The 27,584-nt window shown below is 41.6% G+C and overlaps 1 protein-coding gene across 7 annotated transcripts in view; it reads right to left on the bottom strand.

The window, feature by feature from the left end:
* CNOT4 (CCR4-NOT transcription complex subunit 4) overlaps positions 1-19,319 on the bottom strand; it is a 54,485-nt gene extending 35,166 nt beyond the window's left edge. For 3 of the 7 annotated variants that reach the window (XM_033161446.1, XM_033161445.1, XM_033161443.1), the window contains exons 1-2: positions 19,063-19,319; positions 2,488-2,746 (exon numbers count right to left, since the gene is read on the bottom strand). In XM_033161446.1, the coding sequence (XP_033017337.1) occupies positions 2,488-2,661 (174 nt within the window). In that variant the 5' untranslated portion in view covers positions 2,662-2,746; positions 19,063-19,319. The remainder of the gene's footprint in view (positions 1-2,487; positions 2,747-19,062) is intronic. The other 4 variants (XM_033161444.1, XM_033161448.1, XM_033161449.1 and 1 more) reach the window with 2 other exon arrangements.
* Between the last annotated feature and the right edge of the window lie 8,265 nt (positions 19,320-27,584).

A 27,584-nucleotide genomic window follows, 5' to 3' on the forward strand; every position in this document is an offset into this window, starting at 1 on the left:
CTAACAGTAACTTGTCACTAAACCACAATATATGACAATACCATGCTGATTAATACCTTTTTAAAAAAACATTTTAAAAATCCAAAGCTTAAAGGAGTGATGTAAGAAGTGGGTCTTTTCTTCCTGAGAAAATATCAGCTCTTTCAATTAATGCTAAGCTAAAGTAACTTTCTTAAATAATGGCAAGCAACATGTGACCAAGGCCAAAGTATCATTTATAGTGCAATTACATATGTCTATTCAGAAGGAAGACTCATTAAATTCAATTGGACTTAATCCCCGGCAAGTGTGTGTAGCATGGCAGCCTTAGCAATGTTAAAAATTGTTCAGCGCTCTCTGTCTATATATATATATATATACCATATATACTTGAGTATAAGCCTAGTTTTTCAGCACATTTTTTGTGCTGATCAGAAGAATGGCGGTTCGAAACCCTGCGACGGGGTGAGCTCCACAGCAGCAAAGGAGGAAGAGGAAGGAGCAGCCTAAAGGGCTGCTTTCGGGCTGCTCGTTCCTCCTCCTCTACCACAGCGGCAAAGGTGAACCGGCTTATACTTGAGTCAATAAGCTTTCCCAGGTTTTTGTAGGGAAATTAGGTGCCTCGGCTTATATTTGGGTCGACTTATACTCGGGTATATACGGTGTGTGTGTGTGTGTGTGTGTGTGTGTGTGTGTATATATATATATATACCAAACTACTGTACAGTATAGGGCCTTTTATCAGCTTTCTAATATTGCAGGTACACACAGCAAATATTTGGAAATAAAACAAGCATGTTCTTTTCTTGCATTTTGTTTCAAAGAAAGGAACATTAAAGGGGGAAACAGATTTCTAAATTTAGTACGTAACCAGTTGCCTGTGGACCTAGTAGTGATTCCATGAGATTTTGCCATTCGAAATGTAATGGATGTAGAAAGTGGAAACATAGCCAAGAAAGAAGCCACCATGGGAACCTTGCGCATGCATGTTTTTGCCTCCTGTAAAGCCTTAGAGAGAGCCAATAGCTCTTTAAGGCATGAAGGCAGAAAGAGTGCACCAAGCAGATTGCCCCATTTCAAGCAGTAACTCGCAGTCTAAAAGGAACAAAACAAACATAGACAACAAAAAGGAACAATGTTGACAGTACTATGGATGTTGTGGCTTGCAGCTCAATCTAAAACTTGGATTTAAGATTATTTTAATATGGGAAATTCAACTGGTGGCAACAAGTGGGGGACAGGACAGGACACAGATCTACTTAATCTCACGTGGTTCTTGCCCAAATGTCTGTCATTTGAATTTATACACTACTATATCTAAATGTTGCCTGCTGCTGCCTAAATCTCATGCAATGCAACATTCAGGTTTTTTTAAACATGCCTCCCTTTAACCACCACTGGCACATGAAATGTGACCTACTTTAGCAGGTCAATGAGTTCAAACAGCTGGGTCATCAGAAGCATTCAAAACTAATGTCCTAGTGAAGTACTTTATGAGGATCTACAGATTTCAAACACCTCATCACATTACAGAAAAGGTGCAAATTAAGAAAAAAGAAAGATAGAGATGATGCAATAACCAAAACACATCTGTTCATTTAAAGAAGTTAAACTGAAAACAGTTTTAGGGTGGCACATGGCTAAGTCTTACCTAGACCCACTGAAATAAATTAACTTTAGTTGATTTCAATGGATGTACTCTAAGCATCATTTAACTGGATACCCCAAGTATACCAGCACAAGTAGTGTGGGAATTGCATTTTACACATTTAAAGTGCCCCAGTTATGTTGGCAAATGCCCATCCCATGTGCTCCATCAAAGGAGAAAAGCCCCTGATCCCTTGACCATATCAAGAAAACCATAGGTGGGAAGCCTCAGGTCCAGAGGCCAAATGCCACCTTCCAGGCTTCTCTAATCTGGCGATCAGGACTCAGACACCCTTCACTGGCCCTACTCCATATTCTTCTCCAGCTCTTTTGCTTGGCTAGAATGTGTCCTTGAACAGTGACAATGTATCTTACTTCTCTGGGTGGAGAGATGTACACACAGAAACCTGCTTCACTTTTTGCCTGTTGCTCTGATAACAGGTCCTATGACGGGGGATGGGGGGAGTCATTCCATCTGGCTGACCACACTATTCCCACTTGCCCTGCCAACCAAGACACTTGTTGCAGATTTCAGAGGAGACGACTGGAAACAGCTGTGGCTGGAAGAAGTGGAGGATACTGTATTGCCCTATGATATATGTACCACTAAACTGAAGTTTACAGTGGTACTTGACTTCCGACAATTCATATGACTTCAGGAGAATACTTTGTGTAAAGTATAGAACTCAAAAGTCAAACAAAGATCAATATTTCACTTAAAGGGACTCCATATTCCTCCCTGATTTGACAGTGAACCGCAAGATAAAGTCTTAGGGGACAAGATACATCACGTTTGAAGCAACATTTCATGTTGGTGAACCTTATTACATAACCACATTTATTCTAATGAGCTTAATATACCTTTCTGCAAGCAGGGCAAAGCCCATTCTCATCAGTGCGAATACGATGCCAACAGAAGCGACAGATCTGGTAACCACAGGTGCAAGGGAAGAAGTTTATGTCATCAATCTCAAGAGGCTCCATACAAAGGGGGCATTCCACAGGGTCTTCCTTCACATCTGGGCTGCGAGACATCTCTGTTTTCGCACAGCAGCAAAAAAGTATATAATAACTTAAGGGAGGAATAGCACAGAAAACTAAAATGAAGATACTTGAAGATCTGGAAAAGAAAAAATATGAATGCATTACTATTTGGGCTACATTGGAGCATAACCAATTAATTCTCTCTTAATCAAAAAGCAGTTTATAAGCTTGGTTTTTTCATTGCTTTTGCTTAAAATATTTTCCAGCCCCCAACTTAGTTTTCAAGCGGTATTAACCCACAAAGTTTTCCACTCTCAATGAACTGTGAAAAAGAGTGGCATCTAACCCTTTAGTTTCCCACTGTCATTTAAGCAAACATCTCAAATTATTTTACAACCCTTTGTTGTATAACAGTGCAATGAAGTCCTCCAAGTAAACAGCCAAAGTGAAAATTTCTTCAAATCTTTGTTGTTCTTACATGATTCACAGAAAGCATTCTTATACGCTTTGGGGTTTGTAGCCCTCCCCCCAACCCTCAATATGTGATGAAGACATTTACCACACTTAAAAATGAACCAATAGCCAACCAGTATTCAATTGAGGGGAATGAAATTCCACAGCCAAGGGCTGGCATCAAGAAAAACCTCAACATGTCCTTGGATTTATAACACATGAGCATATTCTGTATCTTAGAAATCACAACGGTATGTAGAGGTTGTATGCAAGCTCTCCAGTATAATTACTGTGATAGAAACTGGCCTGCAGCAGTCTGTTCGGTGATCAACTAAATCAACAGCAGTCAAATCTGCAGCCTTCGGTTTAATATAATATAGATGGAAAGGAAAGGAAAGGAAAGGAAAGGAAAGGAAAGGAATAACACGAGAAAATTGGTGTGACAGAAAGGAAGAAAAGGGGTGCCCTGACTCTTGCCCCACCCACTACCAGCATGCACCCCGTGTACCAACATTATCTTGGAGGCAATCTGACCTTCAGAAAGAAGCTTCCCTGCATTTGATTCTTTGGCAAACATTGCTCAGGCAGAGTTAGAGAAGTTTTACATTTTATTCACCAAGTGCCAGGGGTCCCTCAAACACATAAAATCAGCTCAGCACCACCATCCATGCCAGCCCATGTAAACAGTGTTCATCTAAGCAGTGCACCATTTGCAGTACTGAAGCAAACAATTCTTGAATTGATTCAGAAAAGCATTGATATTCTCAGTATGATTATCCCAAACGACCTCCTCAATGTTTTTTTCCTCAAACACTTGCTCAATTTCCAGTGGCTCCCATCAATTTGACAAGATGAAGAACTAAATCAAAAAGCTTTTACAAACATCAGCAAGCTGCCGCTACTGGTTGCAGAAAAAAAAATGGAGCACAAGAACAGTGACTTCTACAACAATAGGTAGCACTAGGCCACGAATACAAACACAAACATCTAGGAACTACAAGATAATAGCACAATTATCTTGGTGCCCAGAAGCAGATATTATTTAGAATTTAACATGAACTGGTGTGCTAAAAGTAACCTTAGGTACTATATTGAGAAACTATAGCTGGGATTTTCTATACATGTAAAAGACTGATTGGTCCAAGTGTTTAACAAAGTTCACGATTTGTTTGGAACAAATTGAGAGAAATAGTTTTGCTTATCATAATGCAGTTCAAGATTTGTAATTAACAGCACAAATGATATCTGAACATCCTGTCTTCTAGTTTGCCCTGCTTGTCCCACAATGGGCAAATACAATCAGATTCTAATCTAGAGAATGGGGTGTAGGTGTCAGCAAACACACTTAGAAATTCTTACTGAATTTCAGTGGAGTTACATTGACAGCAGAAGACAGAGGTTTTCAACCTTTTTGAGTCCAAGGCTCCCTTGACCAACTAAATTCTTTCTGCAGCACCACTGTGGGGTTCAGGAGCCCAGTTATGTCACCCCTTGCCTGCAGAGCTGGCAGCCTCTCATCCTTTTTTGAACACCCTCCCTTGTGGAGTGTTCCCTCAGCCTTCCCTCCCCTCTCCTTAGGAGTCCTCCGGGCAGCCGCTGTCACCACCCCTGGTCTGTGAGCTGCCCCCCACCCACCCCAAAGAGAGGTGCCTCCCCACACTGCCCCACAGGGGCCTGGGAAAAAGGATGCTCCCAGCTTTAGTGCCCCAATGGAGACTGGTGAAAGGTGAATGTGAAGCCAGCACCTTACCTTGAGAGTCAGCAGTGGCAGCAGTGGGCACTGCCAGGCCTGCATGGTGGCAAGACTCCCCTTCAGTGGCAGGAACTCAGCTCCCAGGCAGGCCTTGCACACAGCAAGCACAAGAAAGGCCAGTGCACCACCTACCTACCTACCTGCCTACCTGGCCTCCCACTTGTACGTCCATTCCAACAGCAAGGGCTGGTGGACAGGCTGGCTGGGCTCCCTTGCCCACTTGCTTACTCAGAGGCCAGCTCAGCTCCTGGCAACCAGCACCCTGGCCAGCCCCAGAGGCACCATTCACCTGTGGAACTTGTAGCCAGGGCTGCTGCAATGAAAAGCCGTGCAAGCCTTTGGGAGGCAGAGATGTGAGAGAGCATCAGAGGAGTGAGGGAAAGAAAGGGGGGCAGAGTCCAGTGTTGCCCGCGGCACCCCTGACCATCATTCAAGGCACCCTAGGGTGCCACGGCACACTGGTTGAAAACCACTGGCATAAGAGTTTGGAGTGTCCTGCATAAAATGTATCTGAAGCAATCTGAAAGTGCTTTAGAATGAATTAACCAATTGCTGAGCTTCTCACCACCACACATAAGTACTGTATATGAACTAGATCCAAAACAGAAAATTTGGAAATACTTTATTGTACTTTTCTTTTTGAATTTGTATCCTCTTCTTCCCAGAGAATCTCAAAGCAGCTAAATGGGAGCTATCTCATGTACAACCACCTTGCAAGGTAAGTGGATGAAACAATATTAGTCTGGGTCATCCAATGAGTGTCACGAATCAACAGGAATGTGAACTCAGGTCTCCTTGGTCGATGCCCTAAACTATTGTTATCACCTAGAAATTCTGCAGATTTTTTAGGGCTCCAATCTGCAGAAGTCAACCACAGCTTATACCTATTCATTACTACAGTTTGCATCCTTTTAACATCCATGGACATATAATGCAGGCCCATATATTAGTCCTGGTGAGCCTATAAGTCTCTTCTAAATGAAACTGGACACTTTAGCAAGACTTTCCTCAGTTTACTCCCCAGATACTATTTTTGGCACCCTGTTAAGTAACTGCTTTTTATACAGCAAACATCTTCTATTACAAACTTCATTAACTCAGCAGTCACAGCATGAACACATTTGCATGATGTGTAACTATGCAAAATATATGTGCCTTCATTAAATATACAGCTCCTCAGAATTTAAGGTGGGACCTCTCTCAACTCTACTTAAGAGATGCAGGGGCTGGACCTAGGACCTTTTGCATGCAAAGCAGATACTCTGCAGCTGAGCTATGGCCCTTCTCCACAGAAAAAACTTACCACCCAGATTTACAGTTCTATTTTGTAACTCTGAAGCATCATATTGTTGTATCTATACCACAGAGAATGGACACGGGGTCCACACACTGCCTATGAGTACTTCTGTGCTGCCCAGGAGTCTAGAAAATATCGAGCTACCATAGTTTTACTGATACATGAACCACACAAGGCTAGAAACCATTTAAAATATTGCATCCTGAGTGACTAGGGATTTATTTCTTGAAACTAGCAAGTCCACAGTCCCAGCTGATGAGTGCTACTTGTGAATGTACTTTTCTATAAATGTGTTCATCACCCTTTTGCAAGTTCTACATTTATGTGCAGCCAAAGGCAAATATGTAATCAGATGACAGTCTATGTGGATTTCATACTTCCTATGCAGAGGTGTTTTTTGTGTAGTCTCTCCTGCTTAACCCCCCCCCCCCATTTCCAAGTTTCGGTTTTTGTGGTTGGAAAAATAAGCTTGAGAACATGAGCGAAGAGTGCCCTAGAAGGTTCAGATATCAAATAAAGAAAACTGCACGCTTCCTAAATTAATCCAACGAAGTTAAAACCTTGTCAAGAGTTAATACTGAGAAGGAAATTAAGCACTCCAACATGAAGGAAGGATCAGTTCAAAAAAGGAAGCTTGTCAGGCTTCACTGTTTCCAACCACTTTTTCTAAAATTGTAGCATCATTAACAAAAGAGTACATAAATGTACATAGAATTATGATCACACAGTGTTACTGGAGGTCAGCTTTCCAAACTGTGTCGCGACACATTAGTGTGTTGGCTGCAGTGTGTAGGTGTGTCACACGAACACTCCCCACACTCCTTCCGGGACTGGAAAGTGGTTACGGTAGTTTAACCTCCGGTTTGCTAGTAAAACTGAATTACTGTGTCACAAAATGATGCATGCCTAAAAAGTGTGTCACCAACATGAAAAGTCTGGAAAGCTCTGCTGCAGCTATATAAAATCATATGCTAGGCCTATAGTCAGACTTGAACATTGGTTTCAGGAATGGACAGTTCACAAATAAGATAAAACTAAGTTGAACAACAGAAACAGGAGAGCTAGAAGTTAGCATGGGTTAGATACAGAAAAAGATGCAGATGAGAGCCTCTGTATGGAATGCACTACAATATAAAACCCCCACACATAGGTTGTCATGTAACCATCACACAGGTGTACATTTTGCTGCATGCTTGCATCCAACATATTCATAGGAGAGAACTATCATGGGCACTACTTAACAGTTAAGGAAAGTGGTGCAGCAAATGCTTTTGGTACAAAAAGTCCCAGTTCAATCCATGGTAAGTCGAAGGAGGGGTGAGAAATATTTCTGTCTGAAACTCTCAGGAGCTTCTATCATTCAGTGTTGACAATACTGAACTAGATGAACCACTGGTCTAACGCTCCATAAGGCAAGCCTTCAGTTCGCACCTGTTACTAGATCCAAGAAGTAAATACAGCGGTACCTCTGGTTACGAACGGGATGCATTCCGGAGCCCCGTTCATAACCCGTGACGTCCGTATCATGAAGCGCCGCGTCTGCGCATGTGCGCGCTGTGATTCGACGCTTCTGCACATGTGTGTGGTGTCATTTGACACGTCTGTGCATGCGCGAACCACCAAGCCCAGAAGTAACGTGTTCCGTTACTACTGAAGAAGAAGAGTTTGGATTTGATATCCCGCTTTTCACTACCCGAAGGAGTCTCAAAGCGGCTAACATTCTCCTTTCCCTTCCTCCACCACAACAAACTCTGTGAGGTGAGTGGGGCTGAGAGACTTCAAAGAAGTGTGACTAGCCCAAGGTCACCCAGCAGCTGCATGTGGAGGAGCAAAGACGCGAACCCAGTTCCCCAGATTATGAGTCTACCACTCTTAAGCACTACACCACACTGGCTCCCGCCGCGTGTGGGCCGCCGCAGTGCGTAACCCGAACGTACACATTCTACAGCGTACGTAACACGATGTATGACTGTACCTAGTCACTCAGGATGAAACAATTTAACAGTTTCAAAGTTGTCTGGACAAAAATCAGTGAAAGCCCAGAGCTTGAAAGCAATGAGGCAAAACCTGCTGAAAATCAAAATACGCTAGTTTTACTGACTAGTAACTTTTTATTTAGAAAAGTTCTTTATTCTTCAAATAGATAAACTTTGGCAGGTTTGATTAAGAATTTACGTAGGAAGCACTGGGCTGAAAAAGTCAGCTCCACACTTATGCAGAAAAAGCCAAATCCTATCACATGAGACTGAGCACAGCAATTAACATAATGCTATTAGCATAAGGCTATTATATCAGTCTGTAAATTGGCCACATTTAGAATTCTGTGTATAGATATAATCAATGCACCTCAAAAGGATATTGTGAAACTTAAGGAGGTACAGAAAAGGACAACTAAGATTATTAGAAGGCTGAGAATTTACTGGACCACTTTAACTATGTCAAGAGGCTTTGAGGTTATGGTTTTTCAATTTAGAAGGACAGGAAAAAATAATGTGGAATCACAGTTAAGAAGCACAAAACACAATTTCTAAAATGTAGCCTCTTATAGCTATTACAGTCACTGTGCCTTCTCACAGAGTCTCTTATTTCTAACAGAGGAAGCCCTGTATGACAGAAAAGTTCATCTATGCTTGCTAATTACATATACTGTATGCTACTCCAATAAGATTTACCATCTTACCCATTTTTCCAAGTTATCTAGAGAGATTGTCAACAGCTAAGAACCTAAATTGCTGTTCACTTTTGCACTGGTAACTATTTTTGAGATAAGCCACTATCTACGCAACAGTCCTTAGTTCAAGAGTTCGTTATGGCAATATAGCCAGATTTCAAATATCTAGAGCAGGCTTCCTCAACCTCGACTACAATTCCCATCATCCCAGACCACTGGTCCTGCTAGCTAGGGATCATGGGAGTTGTAGGCCAAAAACAACTGGAGGGCTGAGGTTGAGGAAGCCTGATCTAGAGCAGCAGTCAGAATACCGGTACTTAAAAGCTATATTTACTACCATGTACTCAATGTTCTAACTTTGGTCTTAATTCAAACATGGTGTAGTACTTAAAAGTGACATTCAGGTGTTGTAATCTCATTCATAAATTTCATCACAACCCTTCAAAAGGTAATCACAATCACTGTTACAATCACACATTTTATTTAAGATTTTTGATGGTTGCACTAAAATCATTTTTATTGTTCTCACAAATGTAATGTTACTACATACACACTGTTATGGGCAATACCAAAACTGAAATAATTACAGGGAAATATATTAACAACGTACTGCTATGGTCCTTGGGAAGGCATCTAAGGCACCACAGAGTGTTTTGGATCTCCCCTCTCTGAGGGTGGAGAGAGACCTCATACGCCATACAAGCTCTTAAACCTCTGTGGCCCCTGCCTTGCTGACACTGGAGTTCTGACTTCTGTAGAAGAAAGAAGGGGTGTGTCAAATCTGGAGTTATGAAGAATCCAAAGCCTTCTCCTTGCCCTGACCTGCACCCAAAAGAGGGGAAATATACACTAGGAGGAAAATTGCTTTAAAGAAAAAGTAGGGGGACTTTGGTCAGGGGAGAAGGTAAAAACACTCTCCCTCTCTTTCACTGCATGCCTTAAGATTCTGATCAGGTGACATGTTCACCTTTAGTTATCCCTCTGCCCTATTTTGGACTGCTCTGGCCAGAAGTTAAAATCAGATGTGCAAGTCATCTTACATCAGTTCAGCAGATTCTCAGAAAGGTAGGTCAGTCCTACTTACTGTATATTCTGGCGTATAAGACTACTTTTTAATCCAGGAAAATCTTCTCAAAAGTTGGGCGTTGTCTTATACGCCGGGTGGAGAATCTGCGGTCGAGTATATCTCAAACTCTATATTTTAACTGGAAAAGTTGGGGGTCGTCTTATATGCCCAGTCGTCTTATACGCCAGAAAATATGGTATGTGCTCACATTCTTAAGAAAAATGAAGAGAAGCAAAGCAGTTCTAAGTTCAGAAGCCTTATCCTTTGCCATACACCAGTGAGAGAGATAGAGAGCTTAATGGTTGATTTATACATGCAACAAGGTCTTTACCTAACCTCAATGAAACCCTGATTGCTTACCCTAGGGTTGTCATATTTCAAAAAGTGAAAATAAAATAGTTGAGCTTTTTTCCCCCTTGCCAAAGTTGTTGAGCTTTTTACAAGGGTCGAATCCCGGCTATGTCTGGGAAATTCTGGACATATGGCAGCCCTAGCTTACTCTATAATTACCATTTGGGGATACACCTAACATAAGAACGTTTTTTGAAGATGTTTCTCATGCCAACAGGTTACATCTCCTTATGTGAAACCAAAACATACAACAATACAAATTTAGTCACAACTGCTGTGGAAGAACAATATCATGAGCAGCACAGCATTGGAATAGTAAATATATTTATGTATTTCTTTCATCAAATTTCCTAGATACAGTTTCTCATCAGGGTACCACCTTCAAGTAGCAGCAGCTGAATATCTAGCAAATCTTTTCTTTTACAGGTGACTTGCAGCCATCTGTGTATATGCAGCTACTGAATGATATATTGGTGTGAACAGCTTTATACATGTGTAAAGACAAACCAGTAAACCCAGACAAGTTTTCTATCAGAAGTTTTAAAATCCAGCCTAGATTAGTCCAACACATCACCAAAACGGAAGCTGGTATTATAGTTTTTGAAAATCCTACAAGGATAATAAGTAAGATTATATAAACTTGAAACATATCTTTAAAGTTTAAGTTCTGGAAAAGTTCTGGAAAAGAATCAAGAGTTTGTACAATTACTCTTCTTTGCATTCAGCAGTTATATCTTTATCTGAAATAAGTTTACAAGCAGTTTCTCATTCTTGATATAGTAAGTGGAAGGGCTTTCTTGAAATGTAATATTATGAAGGAACTTTTTATTAGTTACTCAAATGTTAGCTTTTCTGGGGAATGAAAAGAATGTTTCATAAAGTTTTCATATTGTTTCCCATAAAATCAGTGGACAAAAGACAATTCATGTACAACCTATGCAAACATGTGATTCATGGAATCATGGAAGGGACCCTGAGGGTCATGTAATCCAACCCGCTGCAATGCAGGAATCTCAATTAAATCATACATGACAGATGGCCATCCAACCTCTGCTTAAAACCTCCAAGGAAGGAGAGTCTGTCACCTCTTGTGAGAGTCTGTTCCACTTCACAACAGAATAATCCTACCATTTTAACTCTTAGCCCCAACAGTGAATAGACTCAGTCAGGAGATATGAGCTACCAGTAGTTCACAACATTTCCTTAAAATAAAGCCCATTTTCACACATTAGGTAAAGCGTTTGTAGTGGCATTAGTACTCTTTCTTTTCACAAGTTCATTATTCTAGCATATGATACATATCACGTACTTGTAGAAGGCAGAGAAAAAACTACAGTATTATCATTGACTCTTAAGAGGAACAAAGAACTAAATTCTTATAAGATCACAATGAGCCAGTGTAATATAACTGCAAAGATAGCTAATGAGTACTGGAGGGTTATCCTCATGATTCACCAAAGAGAAAACCTTAATCATGTTCTCTCCACTGCTAGTTACAGGTAGGTAGCCGTGTTGGTCTGCCATAGTAAAAACAAAATAAAAAATAAAAAATTCCTTCCAGTAGCACCTTAGCATGCACACGAAAGCTCATACCAAGAACAAACTTAGTTGGTCTCTAAGGTGCTACTGGAAGGATTTTTTTTTGCCTCCACTGCTAGTACAACAGCACATGGCACGCTGATATACCCATGCACATGAACAGAAAGCAAGATCTCTCATTAGAAACAGGAATTACTTCTGTTTTGGAATAATAATATTTTATGTGTAAATACTGTTCTAAGATTCCATAAAACAGTTTAGCACAATGTTGATTCTTTACTGTACTTTCTTTACTATTTACCAACTTACAGAAAGATATGCTTAAGCACTTTATGGTGCAGTACATTTTAAATTAGCCAAGACTTCAGGGAAAAAGACAGCCAATGAAGACAAGAGACGGGGGGGGGGGGGCAGGAAACTAGAGTTGGGAACTGAAGACTAATGGAATAGTATGATTTCCCACCCCTTACCCTGTCCTCACAGCCACCTTATGATACAGTTGATTGAGTTTTTCTCCGATCAAAGTTAAACCTGGCAGTAAATCACACTGGATATATCAAAAATAAAAAAGAGTAGAAATTTGGACTTTTCCATGTGTAGCCTTTAGTCCCTTACACATAGCTCAGAGTTTAGATTGTCATTGTTCCTTCATGTGCAGATTATCTTGCTGTCTGAAGCTTAACAGGGGGTCGGGAAGAAATATAATGAAACTGATAAACTCTTTGTTTGTGCAAGCTAAGCACCTGCATAGCAGATAAAAAGAAAATTTCAGGAAATTTCAAGTTGGTATATAATACAGATTTATTTCAAACCTAACCTAAATTTACTACGTTAAGCATATGAAAGGTATACGGGTAACCCCGTTTTAGGTGTGACCAATATGTGTGCAATTGCACACACACAATGAACCTGCAAATGTCATAAAAGATGTCACTAAAAGGGTGGAACTGGGGCAAGCGTGCAATGACCAGGAATGCAACCCCTGCGCAAATCGGGGGTTGCCTGCATGCATATCTTAACAGAACATTACATAATGCACTCTTGTATGTTGCTTGGAAATGCACAGCTGACAGGAGGTAAACTGACCTCTATCACTAGTCAGGTGACAAAGTGTCACTGGGAGGGTGAACCACCTGACTTCCAGGAAAAATAACATGACATAGGGGAGGCCAACCTGGCCCAATTCATCAAGATGGCATGGCTGCTCCAATGCTTGAACTGCAGCTAAAATATTATGTCCATTTTTCACATGGTCTAGTCCTTCCACTGCCCATCCCCCTAATAGTCTTAAGAGGGTCTCTTCTCCAGTCTTCGGAGAGTATCTGGAGGCAGAAAAAGCTCCTTTCCTTCCACTCTGCAGTTTTAATCTGGACTCTTAGGTGCAATACTGTGCCCAGAGCTCAGAAACTGCTCACAGAGCTCAGAAACTGGACATTTTTCTAGGCGACTCTTGCAGAGCACAAATAACTAGCAAGTTTTCTTCAGAACTCTATGAAAGGTTAACACAACTACACACCTGCAATCTAGGTAAAGGTAAAGGTACCCCTGACTGTTAGGTCACTCACCTCGCTCTATAGGCCGAGGGAGCCGGCGTTTGTCAGCTTCTGGGTCATGTGGCCAGCGTGACTAAGCCGCTTCTGGCAAACCAGAGCAGCGCACAGAAACACCGTTTACCTTCCCACCGGAATGGTACCTATTTACTTGCACTGCATGCTTTCGAACTGCTAGGTGGGCAGGAGCTGTGACCGAACAACGGGAGTTCGCCCCGTCGTGGGGATTCGAACCACAGACCTTCTGATCGGCAAGCCCTAGGCTCTGTGGTTTAGACCACAGCGCCACCCACATCCCTGCAATCTACACATACAATAAATTATTTTAAAGCTACCGGTAACTACCATGGTTTAACAAGGCAACTGTTGAACAGGAATCATGTAGGTAAAGTTCTCATTGGAATTACATCATCCTTCATGAAGGCTTCTTAATTTACTTATTACAACCCATCACTCACAGGTATACTCCAAGGAGCATAATAAATATTGGTTCAATAGTTGTTGATCCAATAATTCAACAAACAAAATGGAGACCACATTGGTTTGGAACACCTGCTTAGTAATATAGAAAGTCACCTTCACTGCAGCACCATGGACAGGGTACAACAAAACCACAATTTTCCTCCAAGAAATTCAAAAGATTTGAAGTTTAGGCTTGACATTTAAGAAATCTGCTGGGATAAACTAAACTGGTATCTTAAACACAGTTCAGATTGTTTTACTACAATCAAACCAGAGCTGGAAGGAAGCTCCATTGAGTACTTGCTGTCTGATCAGCCACTTGATCAGGTGGGTTTCTCGTTCCCTCACTGTGAATATATATAAAAATTAAATCATTTTGGCCTGTTGAAAATTCAAATACAATTCATGCTCATAACAATATGCCTAAGTTAAAACACCTGCATTTTTTTTCTTTTTAATAGTCAAGCTTCACTACAACAGGAGCCAATTTACAGTTTACAGCTTCCACCTTGCATAAGAAATGCTATTGCTATGATTAAAATGCATTAGCCCTGCATTCCTCAAAACATTTCTTTTAAAAATGATATTAAATACTGTATTTGCAATGCTGTTGGCTTCCCTGTAACTCTCTCCAAACTTCAGGAAGGAGACTTCCATCTTGGCCAAAAATATAATATAAATATAAATATATTTAAGCCCACATGTAAACATAGCTACTTGTACTTAAGATGTTAAGATGAGCACTGTTGAATTGTACCAAAGGTCTATCTTGTCCAGCATTCTGTTCCCACGGCGGCCAACCAGGTATCTATGGGAATCCCACAAGCAGGATATAAGCACAATAGCACTTTCCCAGAGTCCCCAAGTATTCAGATGCATACTGCTTCTGACACTAGAATATACAGTCATCACAACTAGTAGCCATTGCTGCCCTTTTCTGCACCTGTACATGCCATCCTATGTGCTTGGACAGCAGCATGTTGAAATATTGTATCGATAAAATGCACATCATTCTTCTTTACTATGGCATATCAAAGCTTGTAATCAAACAAGGGTGGTATTATGAATTAAAGAGGTCAATGAGTCAGATGAAGCTATGGCTGCCTTATACCAAAACAAAATAGGAACTTCTTTCCAGTAGCACCTTAGAGACCAACTGAGTTTGTTCTTGGTATGAGCTTTCGTGTGCATGCACACTTCTTCAGAAGTGTGCATGCACATGGCAGACCAACACGGCTACCCACCTGTAACTGCCTTATACCAAGTCAGACCATTGGCCTATGTAGCCCTAGTATTGTCCATCTTAACTGGCAGTACCTCTCCCAAGGGCTCATGCAGAGGTCGTTCCCAACCCTAAATTTAAAATCCTTCTTACTGGAGACGTTAGGATTTAACCTGGGGTCTTCTGCAGCTAAACCATGTGATCTACCACAGAATTATAACCCTTCAAGAATGAGAAAAATTCCTTGTAGAAGCCAAACAATTACTTCTAACAGGGCAGAAATAAAGTTTAAATTAAATGTACAATGATTATTGTGACAACTTTGCTTTATCAGATTAACACTACAGTATTTCAAGGATGGAATATTCTCAATCTGCAAATTTAGAAGTCACATTGGCAACTAATAATTGAGAGGGGCTATGTTTTGAGTCATGCAAGGACTAAAGGGCCAGTAATATTGGCTCTGCTCGTAGCTCACTATAATTGAAGCCAAGAAAAACGCAAAAGGTTTGTTTAGGCACACATGCAGTATGTGGACAACACCATATTTTGGCATCCTTCTGCTATCTCAATCCATGACTCCCACTAATATGCCATGAAATAGGCAAATGTCAATAAGCAGCTGAATACTGTCAGAAACTCTGCTCAAAACCCAGTTGCTATTCATATTTGAGTGTGTTACAAACTGTGTCATACAAACTGGAGACAAGAGGGTTAACAGAGTTATTTGCCCATGTATAGAATAACCCACATAGGTGAGCTAGTAGCTGACCTGATAGCAGTCCTACACCACTGCCTCTTATCAGAAGCTTCTTGTGCCTAGACTAAGCGCCTGGATAACAACTGCCCACTCCTAAGATGCAGTATCATCATCATCATATATTATTATTATCATCATCATCATCATCATCATCATCATCTTTTCAAAACTAATTACTTTTAGTACTTCAAAGCTGCAACCACATTCTGAAGAAACCACCATTAATGAACACAACAAATAGTTTGAAATAAAGCTTATGAACTAGGGCTCTAGCTAAGTTGTTCAGCAACTGAATGTATCAAGTAGCACATTATATCATCAACCTCTCATATACATGAGAGATTTTAACAAAATTGGTTTTTCTAAGCAAGCAGCTGGGCAGTTCTTCCCAATTAATTATATTAAAACATTTCGATCATGTTAGTCAACAATTCAAGATATGTACTGATGTACTCAATATGGTCTTGAGTCATAGTTTTATGTCTATGTATTTTTCTGCAAATTAGTTCAGATTACCTAGAGAAGTACTGCTTGATCCAAGTACTGCTTTTCTATTTCGCAGAACGAGGCACCTACATTGTTCCTATACCTGTAAATGAATGAATTACCCATATATCTTATGCACTAATTCTATGGCAAATAGGTTTCGTGTTGACATTACTCTTCAAAATACCCCTTCTCTTGGCAGGAAAGCATTCACTTTCCCTATAGCACCTTCCTATTCCCATAACATTCTAAAAGAGAAATACTTGATGACTTCTCCAAATCCCAACTTTATGCCTCAATCTTCCCCCCTGTGGTGTATTGCAAAAAGGGGGGATGGCACAAGACTCTTAATCTCAGGGTTGTGGGTTTGAATGCCACGTTGGGCAACAGATTACTGCATTGCAGGGGGTTGGACTAGATGATCCTCATGGTCCCTTCCAACTCTACAATACTATGATTCTATGGAAAAAAAAACCCAGAAAAGTAACAGGGCTGGCCATTTGCCTTTTCTACCTAAAGAAACATTCAAGTGAGAGTTTCTGGGAAATATGCATGAGTTGAAGAGCATATGTACATTCTGAAAATATTTAATAATTAATATATTATATTATTTTTCCATATAAACAATTGCTTCATTCCAGCAGGACATTACATATTTGCAAGTGGAATGAAAATGGTCAATAAGACCATCACCCTACAACTGAGTTTGATTACCTCCTGCAGTAACTATGGATAGTAACTCAGACTTGTTCACACTTTATAGTACTACTGTTTATACATTACAGCACCTGCGTCAGAAGTAATTCTGGATGGGGGCATACAAAATCTTTACGTAGTATATTTTGGATGTAACTTGTATTGTGATGCTCTGCATACATTCTTCAAATTACATTTTTAGCAGGCATATGCTTTAAGAGAAGTCTCACGTCATGCAACATTTTAAGAAGTCAGTGATGAGCTAATGGATACATTGGTTTTTTCACAATTATGACCCATGAGAAATGCAGAAGTTGTGTGTATTTATTCTTCTAACAAATTAGTCCAGTATGAATTGGGCTCTACCAAGACATATGGCTCAAAGATGCCAACTTAAACAACGTGATCCAATACCTTTTAGCGCACAATACTTTCTCTTAAAGAAGCCAAGAATAACAATAAAAATACGCAGTTATAAATGCCTTGTTCCAGTCGTTATGGCCCCTGTACCATACAGCGACAATTCTCTTTTAGAACAAACTTTCATTTTTTTGGCATACAAGAAAGTTGGCATACAAATAAAAATAGATACGTATGTCTAACTGTCAAACATATCTAAACAGATGCATGTGTTACTTCTGTTTGGGGGATTAGAAACCAAGAAGTTTAGAATGATTAAAAAACCTGGTATAATGTGTTTGACTATCAAACCATATATGAAGTTACTTGAACAAAAGATTTCCTAAAACTGCATGTTTTATGGGGACTGTGTGAATTTGTTGAACCACAAGGAACAAGTACACCAGACATATTTAATAATTTGTTCCAAAACTTCTTTTGTAGTTATCATTTCAAGGAATAAAAAGTCAGTCAATAATCATTTGCTCTTATTATTACTATCACCATACTAACATGCCTATGGCCACAAAGGCAGTAGCTAATATGATCTGGATTATTATTATTTTTAAAAAGGGTAAACACTGACAGTATTACAGCATGCACATCACCACCACACCAACCTAAACCAATTTATTAGAAGTCACAAGCAGAACTCTTAAGCCCTTAAGTAGTGAAAGGTATAGGAAGCCAATTACATGCCAATTTCTAGACCCCAGCTCCTGACTGCATTACTTCCTAGGCTTACATTACATACAGTATGCCCTACACCATCATAGATCTTTCTCCTGAAAAACATGTTTACCTTTAGTACACGGGGTATAGAAATCTGTCAGGAATTACTACCCAAATAAAAAAGTATGCGTGGAGTGGGGGGGGGAGAGAGAGAGAGAGAGAGAGATACATGAAGGAACCATAACCTCACTTCGAACGAAGAAAGGAAATGCAGACCATGGAAGAGAAAGAGGTGAAAGGCCTTCAACCTTCCTTAATCGGAGCATTCCACAAAACTTAAGGCATGAGGAACTGACTTCTGTATAACGGGAAAGCCGCACGGGAATGTAAGAGGAAATTAAATATAATTCGAAATGCCCATCACAATAGGGCAAGAGGGGACACTTAACTGCCACCCACTACCAAACACACGTGCTGCTGTTGGAGAGCCTGGATACTCCCCTCCCCACCAACCACCACCTCTTTCAATACTGTGGATGGAAGGAAGGAGGAGAAACCTCCTCCTCACCACCTTATCAGACCCAGCAGCGGAGCAAAGCCTATGAGCGGTAGGTCCCGGGTTCCCCCTGCCCTCCTGAACACGCACACGCGAGAAGCAGCGGCGGGGTGGGGATGGGGATGCGAAGGAGGCGCTGCCCGAGAGCCCTCCGCCTCTATTGACTCCCGAGCCCCCGCCCTGAGCAGCCACAGCGTGGCCTCCGCCTCGCTCGGAGCCCCCTCTCTATCCAGCTGGTCCCCGGCGCGAGCGGCAAGGCGCCGGCAACCCCTCAGACCACCCTTGCACTCCTGAGGGAGGCGAGCCGGCCCTCGCCGTCGCCGCAGGGGCAGGAGCCGCCCTGGCTGGCCCCAGCCCCCCTTCCCGCCCCTCCGGCCAGAGGGAGCCCCGGCGCCGGCCCAGGGTCTGGAGCAGGCGCATGAGGGATGGCCGAGGCCTGCAGGCTCCCCGCGAAGCCTCCGCTCTCTCGTAGCTAGGCAGCCCCGGCTAGCGCTCCCCCAGCCCCGGCTGTTCACTCACCCGCCGCCTCGTCGTCCCTGCTCCACGGCGACCGGCTGTCTGGCGGCGGGGGCGGCGATACCCTCTCGCGCTCCCTTCCTCCCGTTCGCTCGCTCGCTCGGCTTCTGTAGCAGCGGGGAAGGGGTCCGGGCGGCTCCTCCGACGACCTTTATGTGAGAGACGGGTAATCTCCAGGCTCTGCGCGCTCCGCTGCCAGACCGGCCACCATCTTACATTAGGGAGAGACTGCTTGCCTGCCCCGGACGCTGCTCCCAAGGCGCATGCGCACGAGCCGCCGAAGAGGCGGGTGCGGGGGAAAGGAAAAAGGTAGAAGGCGACGCGACGCGAGAGAGAGCATGACGGGAGTTGTAGTCTATACTGGCGGGGGAGGGAACTAGGGCAGTCGGCGAGCGTGTGCTTCCCTAGGTCACACTGTCGCCCAGGAAGCCCTGAAGTGTGATAGCTGTGGCATTTAAACCGGTTTATTCCAAATCAATCAGGGGGATTGAGCTGACTTAACGTCAGCTAGTGGTTCGTTTGAAATGCTCCCGGTTCGCTTATCCACCCCAGCCCACTTCCTCCGGCACACATTCCTAGAGAGCGGGAGCCTGCATTTAAGAATCCACTCCCCTTTTCAAAAGGATGCGACAGATTCCTTTTGAAAAGGGCCACGGCTTTTTTTTAAGCACGGCCAGAAAGGGGGTCACGGAGGGGTGGGGTTGGCAGTGCCATGAAGATTCATGGTTCGTGGACTCTGGTCGGCAAAAGCTCATATCACAACAAAACCTGGCACGGACGGTGGCAAACAATATTCTTCGTTGTTCTGCTATAACACTAACTCAGTTAACCCTCTGGGAATTTCCTAGCGGTAGTACTGTAATTCTTGTATGACACACAGATTCACCATTGAGACTTGTTCTCATATGCACTAATTACTTAAAAATACGTACAGTACATGCAAGAGACGGGCTGTCACCCAGGCGGGGCTGTGGCTGGGGGGTGGTGAGGTGGCCCCCGCCTCGGACGCAGGCGATTGAGGGGCACAAATTCGGCTTAAAATATGTCCATAAATATAAATATCGATTATTGCCTCATAATAAATGGTTTTAAACAGAGGGTGAATTGAATGGTTGGGGTGGGGTGGGGTTTGGAGGAGAGGCGGAAAGAAGAGCTACTGGTAATTTGTCTGTGACTAGGGGGCGCAATCTGGATGGTTCTGCCAGGGGCGCAATATTACCGAGCTACGACTCTGCACCCAGGAGACGTTTTAGCTGATATTGCTGTCCATTGCTCCCATTACAATACATTTACAGTACTGCTAATGGGGGCTGGGTTGAGGCAACATAGCTGGATATGTTTGCACTGATGTAACTTACAATTGTTTTACTTCAGGATGCTTGCTGTGATGTATGACTATTTTATTTTATTTTCGGTTTGTATTCATTGTTGCTAAACAACAGTTTTAACTGTGACCTGAGGCAGATGCTCCTGGCGGTTTTTATAAGCACAGGAATATTCGGCTGTCTGCTGTAGCCTAAGGAATTTTAACACAGTATAGTGACATCCTAAGCATTAAGCTGCATGCCTATAGCATATAATAAATTTTCCCTGTAATGGGTCAGGTACATAGCTTAAGAGTATATTTTTGTCTGGATATATTTTTTTGTAATCTTTTTGTCCAAAGAGCCTCTTGTGGTTGAGTGCCTTTTACCAGCTTCATTTGATGAGATAACCTGGCCACTGTAGTGCATGCAAAGCAGTCTATGTGGATTGGCCCTTGGGCCTGATGCAGAACCTCCAGCTAGTGCAGGCATAGGCAACCTTCGGCTCTCCAGATGTTTCGGCCTACAACTCCCATGATCCCTAGCTAACAAGACCAGTGGTCAGGGATGATGGGAATTGTAGTCCGAAACATCTGGAGAGCCGAAGGTTGCCTATGCCTGAGCAAGATGGAACAGTTAGACTGCTTATGGGGACAGATAGCCAGCACCATATGAACCTCTGCTAAAATATATACACTGGCTTCCCATATGCTACCAAGCTGGGTTCAAGACTTTTGTGCTAATATACAAAACCCTGAACAACTTGGGTCCAGGATATGTTACGAACCACCTGAGTCCTTCGATCCCAACTCAATAATCTAAAAAAGCACTGTTGGTGGTCCCCTGTGTTATAAAGATCCAAATGACCTAAACTAAAAGTTTGGCATTTAGGGTCTATGGTCCCATGCTGTGGAATATGCTTCCAGCAGAGATTTGGCAGGCATCCTCGCATTTGACTTTCAAGCATCTTGAAGAACTTTTTGTGCTGACACACTTATACAGCTGTTTAAATATTCTTGATTAGTCAGTCCTTTCAATGATTCTTTTGTATTGTTTTTATAGTGCACCATGTTTTCTTGTATTATATTGTATACTGTCTTGATGTTTTCCGAAAGTTAGCAGTACCGTTGACTCTCAACGTATGTGGGGGTTATGTTCCAGGAATAGCGCAAAAAGTCAAAATCGCACATAGTCAAAAACACTCTCCCTGCACTTGTGTATGCTTTTCCAAGGCCACACACACTCTTTCAAGGCCGCTGAACACTCTCCCTGCACCTCCCAATTCTCTCCCAAACGTGAGTGAAATGGTAGGTGGGATTGCCAATGGTTTTTTTTCCTGGATGCCCACCTCCTTTGTGATTTTTATTTATTTTTTCTGTGAAGTGCGTAAAACTGAATTTGCACAAGACAGAGCTCTGTATCGTCCTTATCTCTCTATATGCCAGGGTCCGTCCCCCGAGTAGTTGTGTCAGGCAGCTGTCAGTATGCTCACTTGGGCATTGAAGAGGGTGGACCAAGGCAAGAGTTGCTGTCCAGTAGAATGGTAAGCGAAAGTACAAATACATATGGAAAGTACAAATAAAAGGCTGAAAGCTTATATGCAGGCATAGTGCATATAGGTATTCAGGGCAACATTCAAGGAGGTTGTCTCATCACAAACATAACATCAAGCCAACATTGTTCCATTTAATTCAACTGGAGTGGGACAGAAAAGTTAAGTGTGAATAGGTTTTCTGCTTTCCAATTTTTGCAAAGAAGTGAGCACACAAATAGAATCAGACCCTTTACATACATTATTGAAAGGAAATCCCACATAATTGAATGAGACCTATTTCCTAGTAAGGGCATACATGCAGCAGTCTGTCTTACTGAAATAAATGGGATTGCTTCAAAGTAGACATGACTAGAACTGGACGATCAAATTTACATCATAAGTCTTATACCTGTGTACTCTAAGGAAGCCTTACATGTTTTTATACGGCTTGATGCTAGATAAATGTACTTAAGTCTGCAACCTTATTGTGTGAAAATAGGTGAGAATGCACCTATCCTTTTGGGTGATTTTATGAGCAGACCTTCTGTTTTGCATTATTTCCTATTATATTTTATCATTCTGGTGGTAAAAGCATAAATTGTTTCCATGGAAAAATAATATTTTGAAAGTATTTAATGCATTTTAAAAGTATCTTAATGTGATTCTAGCAGCTGGAGGTTAAGAGTAGTCAATTTCATGTGACCATTTATTTCTCTGCAGAACAATATCCCAAGCTGTGCAGAATTATTGTAAACAAATGGTAATTTTTCACCTGTGTGTTACTATATTACACTGTATTGTTTTACTTGCATCAGAAATCTACTAAGGAGGGATTGCATTTTTAGAGCTATGGATCTGATAGATGAATGATTTGAACAGGGCAACTTGGATTAACTATGTACACTGGCCAAAAGTCTGATTATAAATTTGTAGCCTTAAAACCATCCAGAAGTCGTTTGCATACTGGTATAAAAGTGTATCTGGTACTACAAGGTCCATTATCTTTTATTTCTATACAACACATTAAAACTGATGTATTTGTTTTTCCTCCCTCAGAGAAATGTGTAAATTATCCCCTTGCCATTCTTTGACAAGTCTTTCTTACAGCAATGATAGGAATCATTTGTAAAAAATAAAAATAATTTTAGTAGTCTATATTATTAAAAAAAAGTTTAAGATTCATCTACCTATCAAATCCTTTTTCCTTCCCCAAGTTGTTTCAATTGAAGCTATACAGATCTTTATGGTTATTAATGACTAAGTAATACACATGGCTGTTTGAAGATCCTGCACCACATAAAACCATTAAGTCTGGGATCTAAGTTTTACACTCTAAAATTACCTGACTGTGCTCCTGATCTTTCTGCTTTATTTGGGCCAACTGGAGTTTCTGGACCAGTTTCAAAGGCAGCCACCACAATAATCCAATCAAGCTACCAAAACCTGGATAATTGTTTCAAAGTTATCTATATTGGTGTGGTTGTTTTTATAAAATATGTTCTGTGCCACAGAGGCCACCTATGAATCTAGTACATGGGTAGGCAAACTAAGGCCCAGGGGCTGGATCCGGCCTAATCGCCTTCTCAATCCGGACTGCGGACGGTCCGGGAATCAGTGTGTTTTTACATGAGTAGAATGTGTGTTTTTATTTAAAATGCACCTCTGGGTTATTTGTGGGGCATAGGAATTCGTTCATTCCCCCCCCCCTCCAAAATATAGTCTGGCATCCCACAAGGTCTGAGGGACAGTGGACTGGCCCCCTGCTGAAAAAGTTTGCTGACCCCTGATCTAGTAGCACCTCCAAATTATCTATCTGCTCCTTTTGGGGGCGGGTGGGTAAGGCTTCATTCAAAACCTATTTGGGCCACTTAACTGGACAAATGAACTACTCATAAGCAGTATTTCTGCCTTAGCTGAATTAGGTTTCAGTTTATTGTTCCTCATTCAGTCCATTATCAAGTTTAAGTACTGGTTTAGAATGTCTACTGGTTCACCTTAATTAGATGAGAGGTAATGTAGAGCTAGATGGTGGTACCTGAGGGCCCCCCCCCCAATGATTCTCATTCGTTTAACTTAGATCATGGTTTCCCAAACTTGAGTTTCCAGCTGTTGTTAGACCTACAACTCCCATCATCCCTAACTAGCAGGATCAGTGGGCAGAGATGATGGGAACTGTAGTCCAAAACCAGCTGAAACTCAAGTTTGGAAAACCCTGAAAAGATTTTTTAAAGCATAGGGGATAAAATAGAGCCTTGTGGATCTCCACCTAAACCTTTTGACCCAATGATACTGTGTTTCATTTGTAATTGTAATGCATTGAAAACCACAGGGAGAAGTTTGGGAGGCTCCTGGAATATATTCTTGAAGATTTTCCCTTGACAGACTACAGGATTCTTTAAATTCCTTTTGAATTAAGTAAGTGCAATGGCACTTGCCCACATTCTTCCTGCTCTATCTTTGTCTTTTCCTCCCTCTGTAGTTTCCCCCACTGTTGTAGACTGTAATTGCCTAGTGGGCAGAAATTTGTCAATTTTGCCTATACAACTCTGTAAGGCAGCATATGCATGAATATATAATGTATACCCTTGTATACTAATAACCATGTACCAATAGTACACAATAAAACATTAATTTTAGACACAGTGTATTAAATGGAGTATCCCTAACGGTAAATGGTGCTTACAAGAAGGTAGGAAAGATTAAGGCTGCAATCCTAAATATACTTACTAGGGCGCAAGCCTCATTTAGCTTATGGGACTACTACTATTGAGTAAACAATATATCCATAAGATCACCTTGCAAATAATAAAATAAATATAAAATAATTTCTATTCACCACCAAACACTCCTGAGTGCTTATATCCCAACTATCTCAGCAATATGGGAGATGAGCATATTAATCATTCTGAACCAGAAGGCAGCTGGTCCATTGATCAGGTTGTCAGTTTATGGTCTTTTAGAGACACAAGTAGAACAATGTAAAGAAGAAAAAAGTGCTATGGATTTGCATTAATCTTGTTAAGCCAACATAATAAATAACTCACATGAGAAGGTATGAACACAGAGTGAGGTACATAAGGGACCCCCCTTTTTTAAAGAAGTGTTGTCTAACCTCAGTGCTCAGTGTCAAGTAATCAGCTCAGTATATGAGCTGGCTTTGTTTATTGCAAATTTATGCCGGGGTTGTAGGAAATACACTTTCCATTTGTTGTTGTTGTTCAGTCGTTCAGTCGTGTCCAACTCTTCGTGACCCCATGGACCAGAGCACGCCAGGCATGCCTATCCTACACTTTCCATAGCTCAGCATAAAGCAATTATCCTTTTCACAAGTTCTAGTTACAGGTAGGTAGCTGTGTTGGTCTGCCATAGTTGAAACAAAATAAATAAAATTCCTTCCAGTAGTACCTTTAGAGACCAACTAAGTTTGTTATTGTTATGAGCTTTTGTGTGCATGCACACTTCTTCAGAAGGGTGTCTGAAGAAGTGTGCATGCATACAAAAGCTCATACCAAGAACAAACTTAATTGGTCTCTAAGGTGCTACTGGAAGGAATTTTTTTATTTTATTTTCACAAGTGACAGTGCCTAGCACTCCTTATTCTAAATACAACTGTGAACTGAATAAAGCTTCTTCCAAGCAACTGAACGTATCAAATTAACATTTCCAGTGTTTGTAAATCAAACAACCAATACTAACCAGGAAATCCGTTTGTTTTAAAATCTACTATCCTTCTGTATTGCATCAACTACCGGTACACTTAGATGGTGTGCTGGAGAGTAACAGTGTGGAAGCCTATACATTTCTACTAGTAAGAGCCATTACCTCCAGTGAGGCTTACTCCAGGTGAAATGTATATAGGAACCCAGCCTTAAAGTGTTATTCTAAAGTCTTGTTCTTGAATACTTTTGAAACCTTCCCAAGCTACTTATTTTGGGCATGTTGCCTTGCTATATTTAAGCAAAGCCACGATTGCTAATTCCGCCCGAAAGCAACCTTGAAATCACACAGAGAATGGAGGCTGCAAAAGATTTTTATTTTTTAAATTAAGATAAGTTAACTGAAGAGACCAGCTTTGCCGAATAGACGCTCGACTCCCAGAACCTAGCGAGTACACTTCATCCTTTCCCGCTACCCATCACGAGGCAGGCTGGGACTACGCTTCCCAGCGTCCATTGCTTCTGGGTCCTAACATTCAGGATTAGCCAAGGCAGTCGTAGCTGGTTGTAATTACGTTAGCACAGATTACGACTTGTTTTGTAGCATAACAAGAGGAATAGCTTCTGTCGTCTGAGGGAGCCTTCTGAGAATCTGCAGCGGGGCCCCTCGAGCCTAAGAAAGTGACGCTTCTATCCCGGCGTTACTTATGTCGCCTCTGCTGCTCTCGGGGCCTCTCGTCGACGACGGCGCTTTAGGTAACGTAACGTCGTTCCGGTTTTCCAAAATGGCCGCGGTGTCGGCGGCAGTTCGCGTCTTGGAAACAGCTCCTGCCTATCGGGGTGCTCCCGTCCCCCATCACCTTTCCTTCGTAGGCTTGTTGGGCCGAGGCGCCCAAGAATTCTGCGATACTCCAACCTGGCCCTCGTTCGCATTCAAAATCAAGCAAAAAATGAAGCCAAGCAAGATATGTCAACGCGTTATCTTCCCTCCCTAATCCCCACCAAGACTTAAAATTCGTTATTTGGGAGGCCAAGTATTATTACGTAGGCTCCAAGAACAGGAAACGCCTCGGCAAGGGGAGATTTCGAGCCCGTTTACGTGCTGGAAACAAGCTTCTGGGATGCCAACTCCTCGCTCCGACAACAACGTTGGGTAAACACGAATTGTTAACAAGTTAGGGGTTGGGGGGGGGGGTTCCGCCATATTTTAGTACACAGTAGTAAAGCAAATGCTAGCAATTCAGTTTCTGACATGGGAGCTATGTGCTAATTGCTGGGGGGGGGGTTTAGACTAATGTTTTGTATTGTGAATTATGAATTTTATAAGGCGCTTTAAATTCCAATTTTATTTGGTTGGTGTCTCAATTTTTAATCTAAGCCATCTTGGAATAGCATTGAATTGTGGCAGATTTACTAAAACATTGACTGGTCAGAAAATGGCACACACATAAAGCTTATTTCTGCATCCTTTGAGCTGTGAATTTAATGCTGCCTTTTACTTGGTTTATGCTTATTTTATAATTTTTGGATTACTTTTGTTATTCCACTGGATGCATTGAAAAGTCATCGTGGGAATTTTCCACTTTGAAGCATGTTATATACAGGGGTTAAAGTAAAGACTATGATTCTCATATTCTCTAAAGTTCACGTATGGATTTCAAATGTGTCCTTCCAACCATGTGGAATAAAAGCAGTACAATCAGTGCAGTGTGCCCAACCCTCAATGGAGCTTAGACAATGCACTTCTTGAACTTCAGCCACATGACTCTGGTTCAGCAAGCATTTTAAAGCAGTAGTTGAGTTTATAATTTCTTATTTTTTAAATATAAGATTTTTAAAAATGTCTTTGAATAGAATTTCTAATTAAACAATATTTTAAATTAAAAAATCATGTCTACTCAAGTGTCTTACTGATTCCAGTGGTGCTAACTCCAACAAAATTGGTTATTGGCTAGGAGCCTGAGTGTATTTATTAATTAAGATGGTTCAGATTCTATATTGAGTGAGTCACAACAGAAAAGCCTTTGCTTA

Source organism: Lacerta agilis, chromosome 10 (assembly GCF_009819535.1).
Source record: "Lacerta agilis isolate rLacAgi1 chromosome 10, rLacAgi1.pri, whole genome shotgun sequence".
Lineage (NCBI taxonomy): Eukaryota > Metazoa > Chordata > Lepidosauria > Squamata > Lacertidae > Lacerta > Lacerta agilis.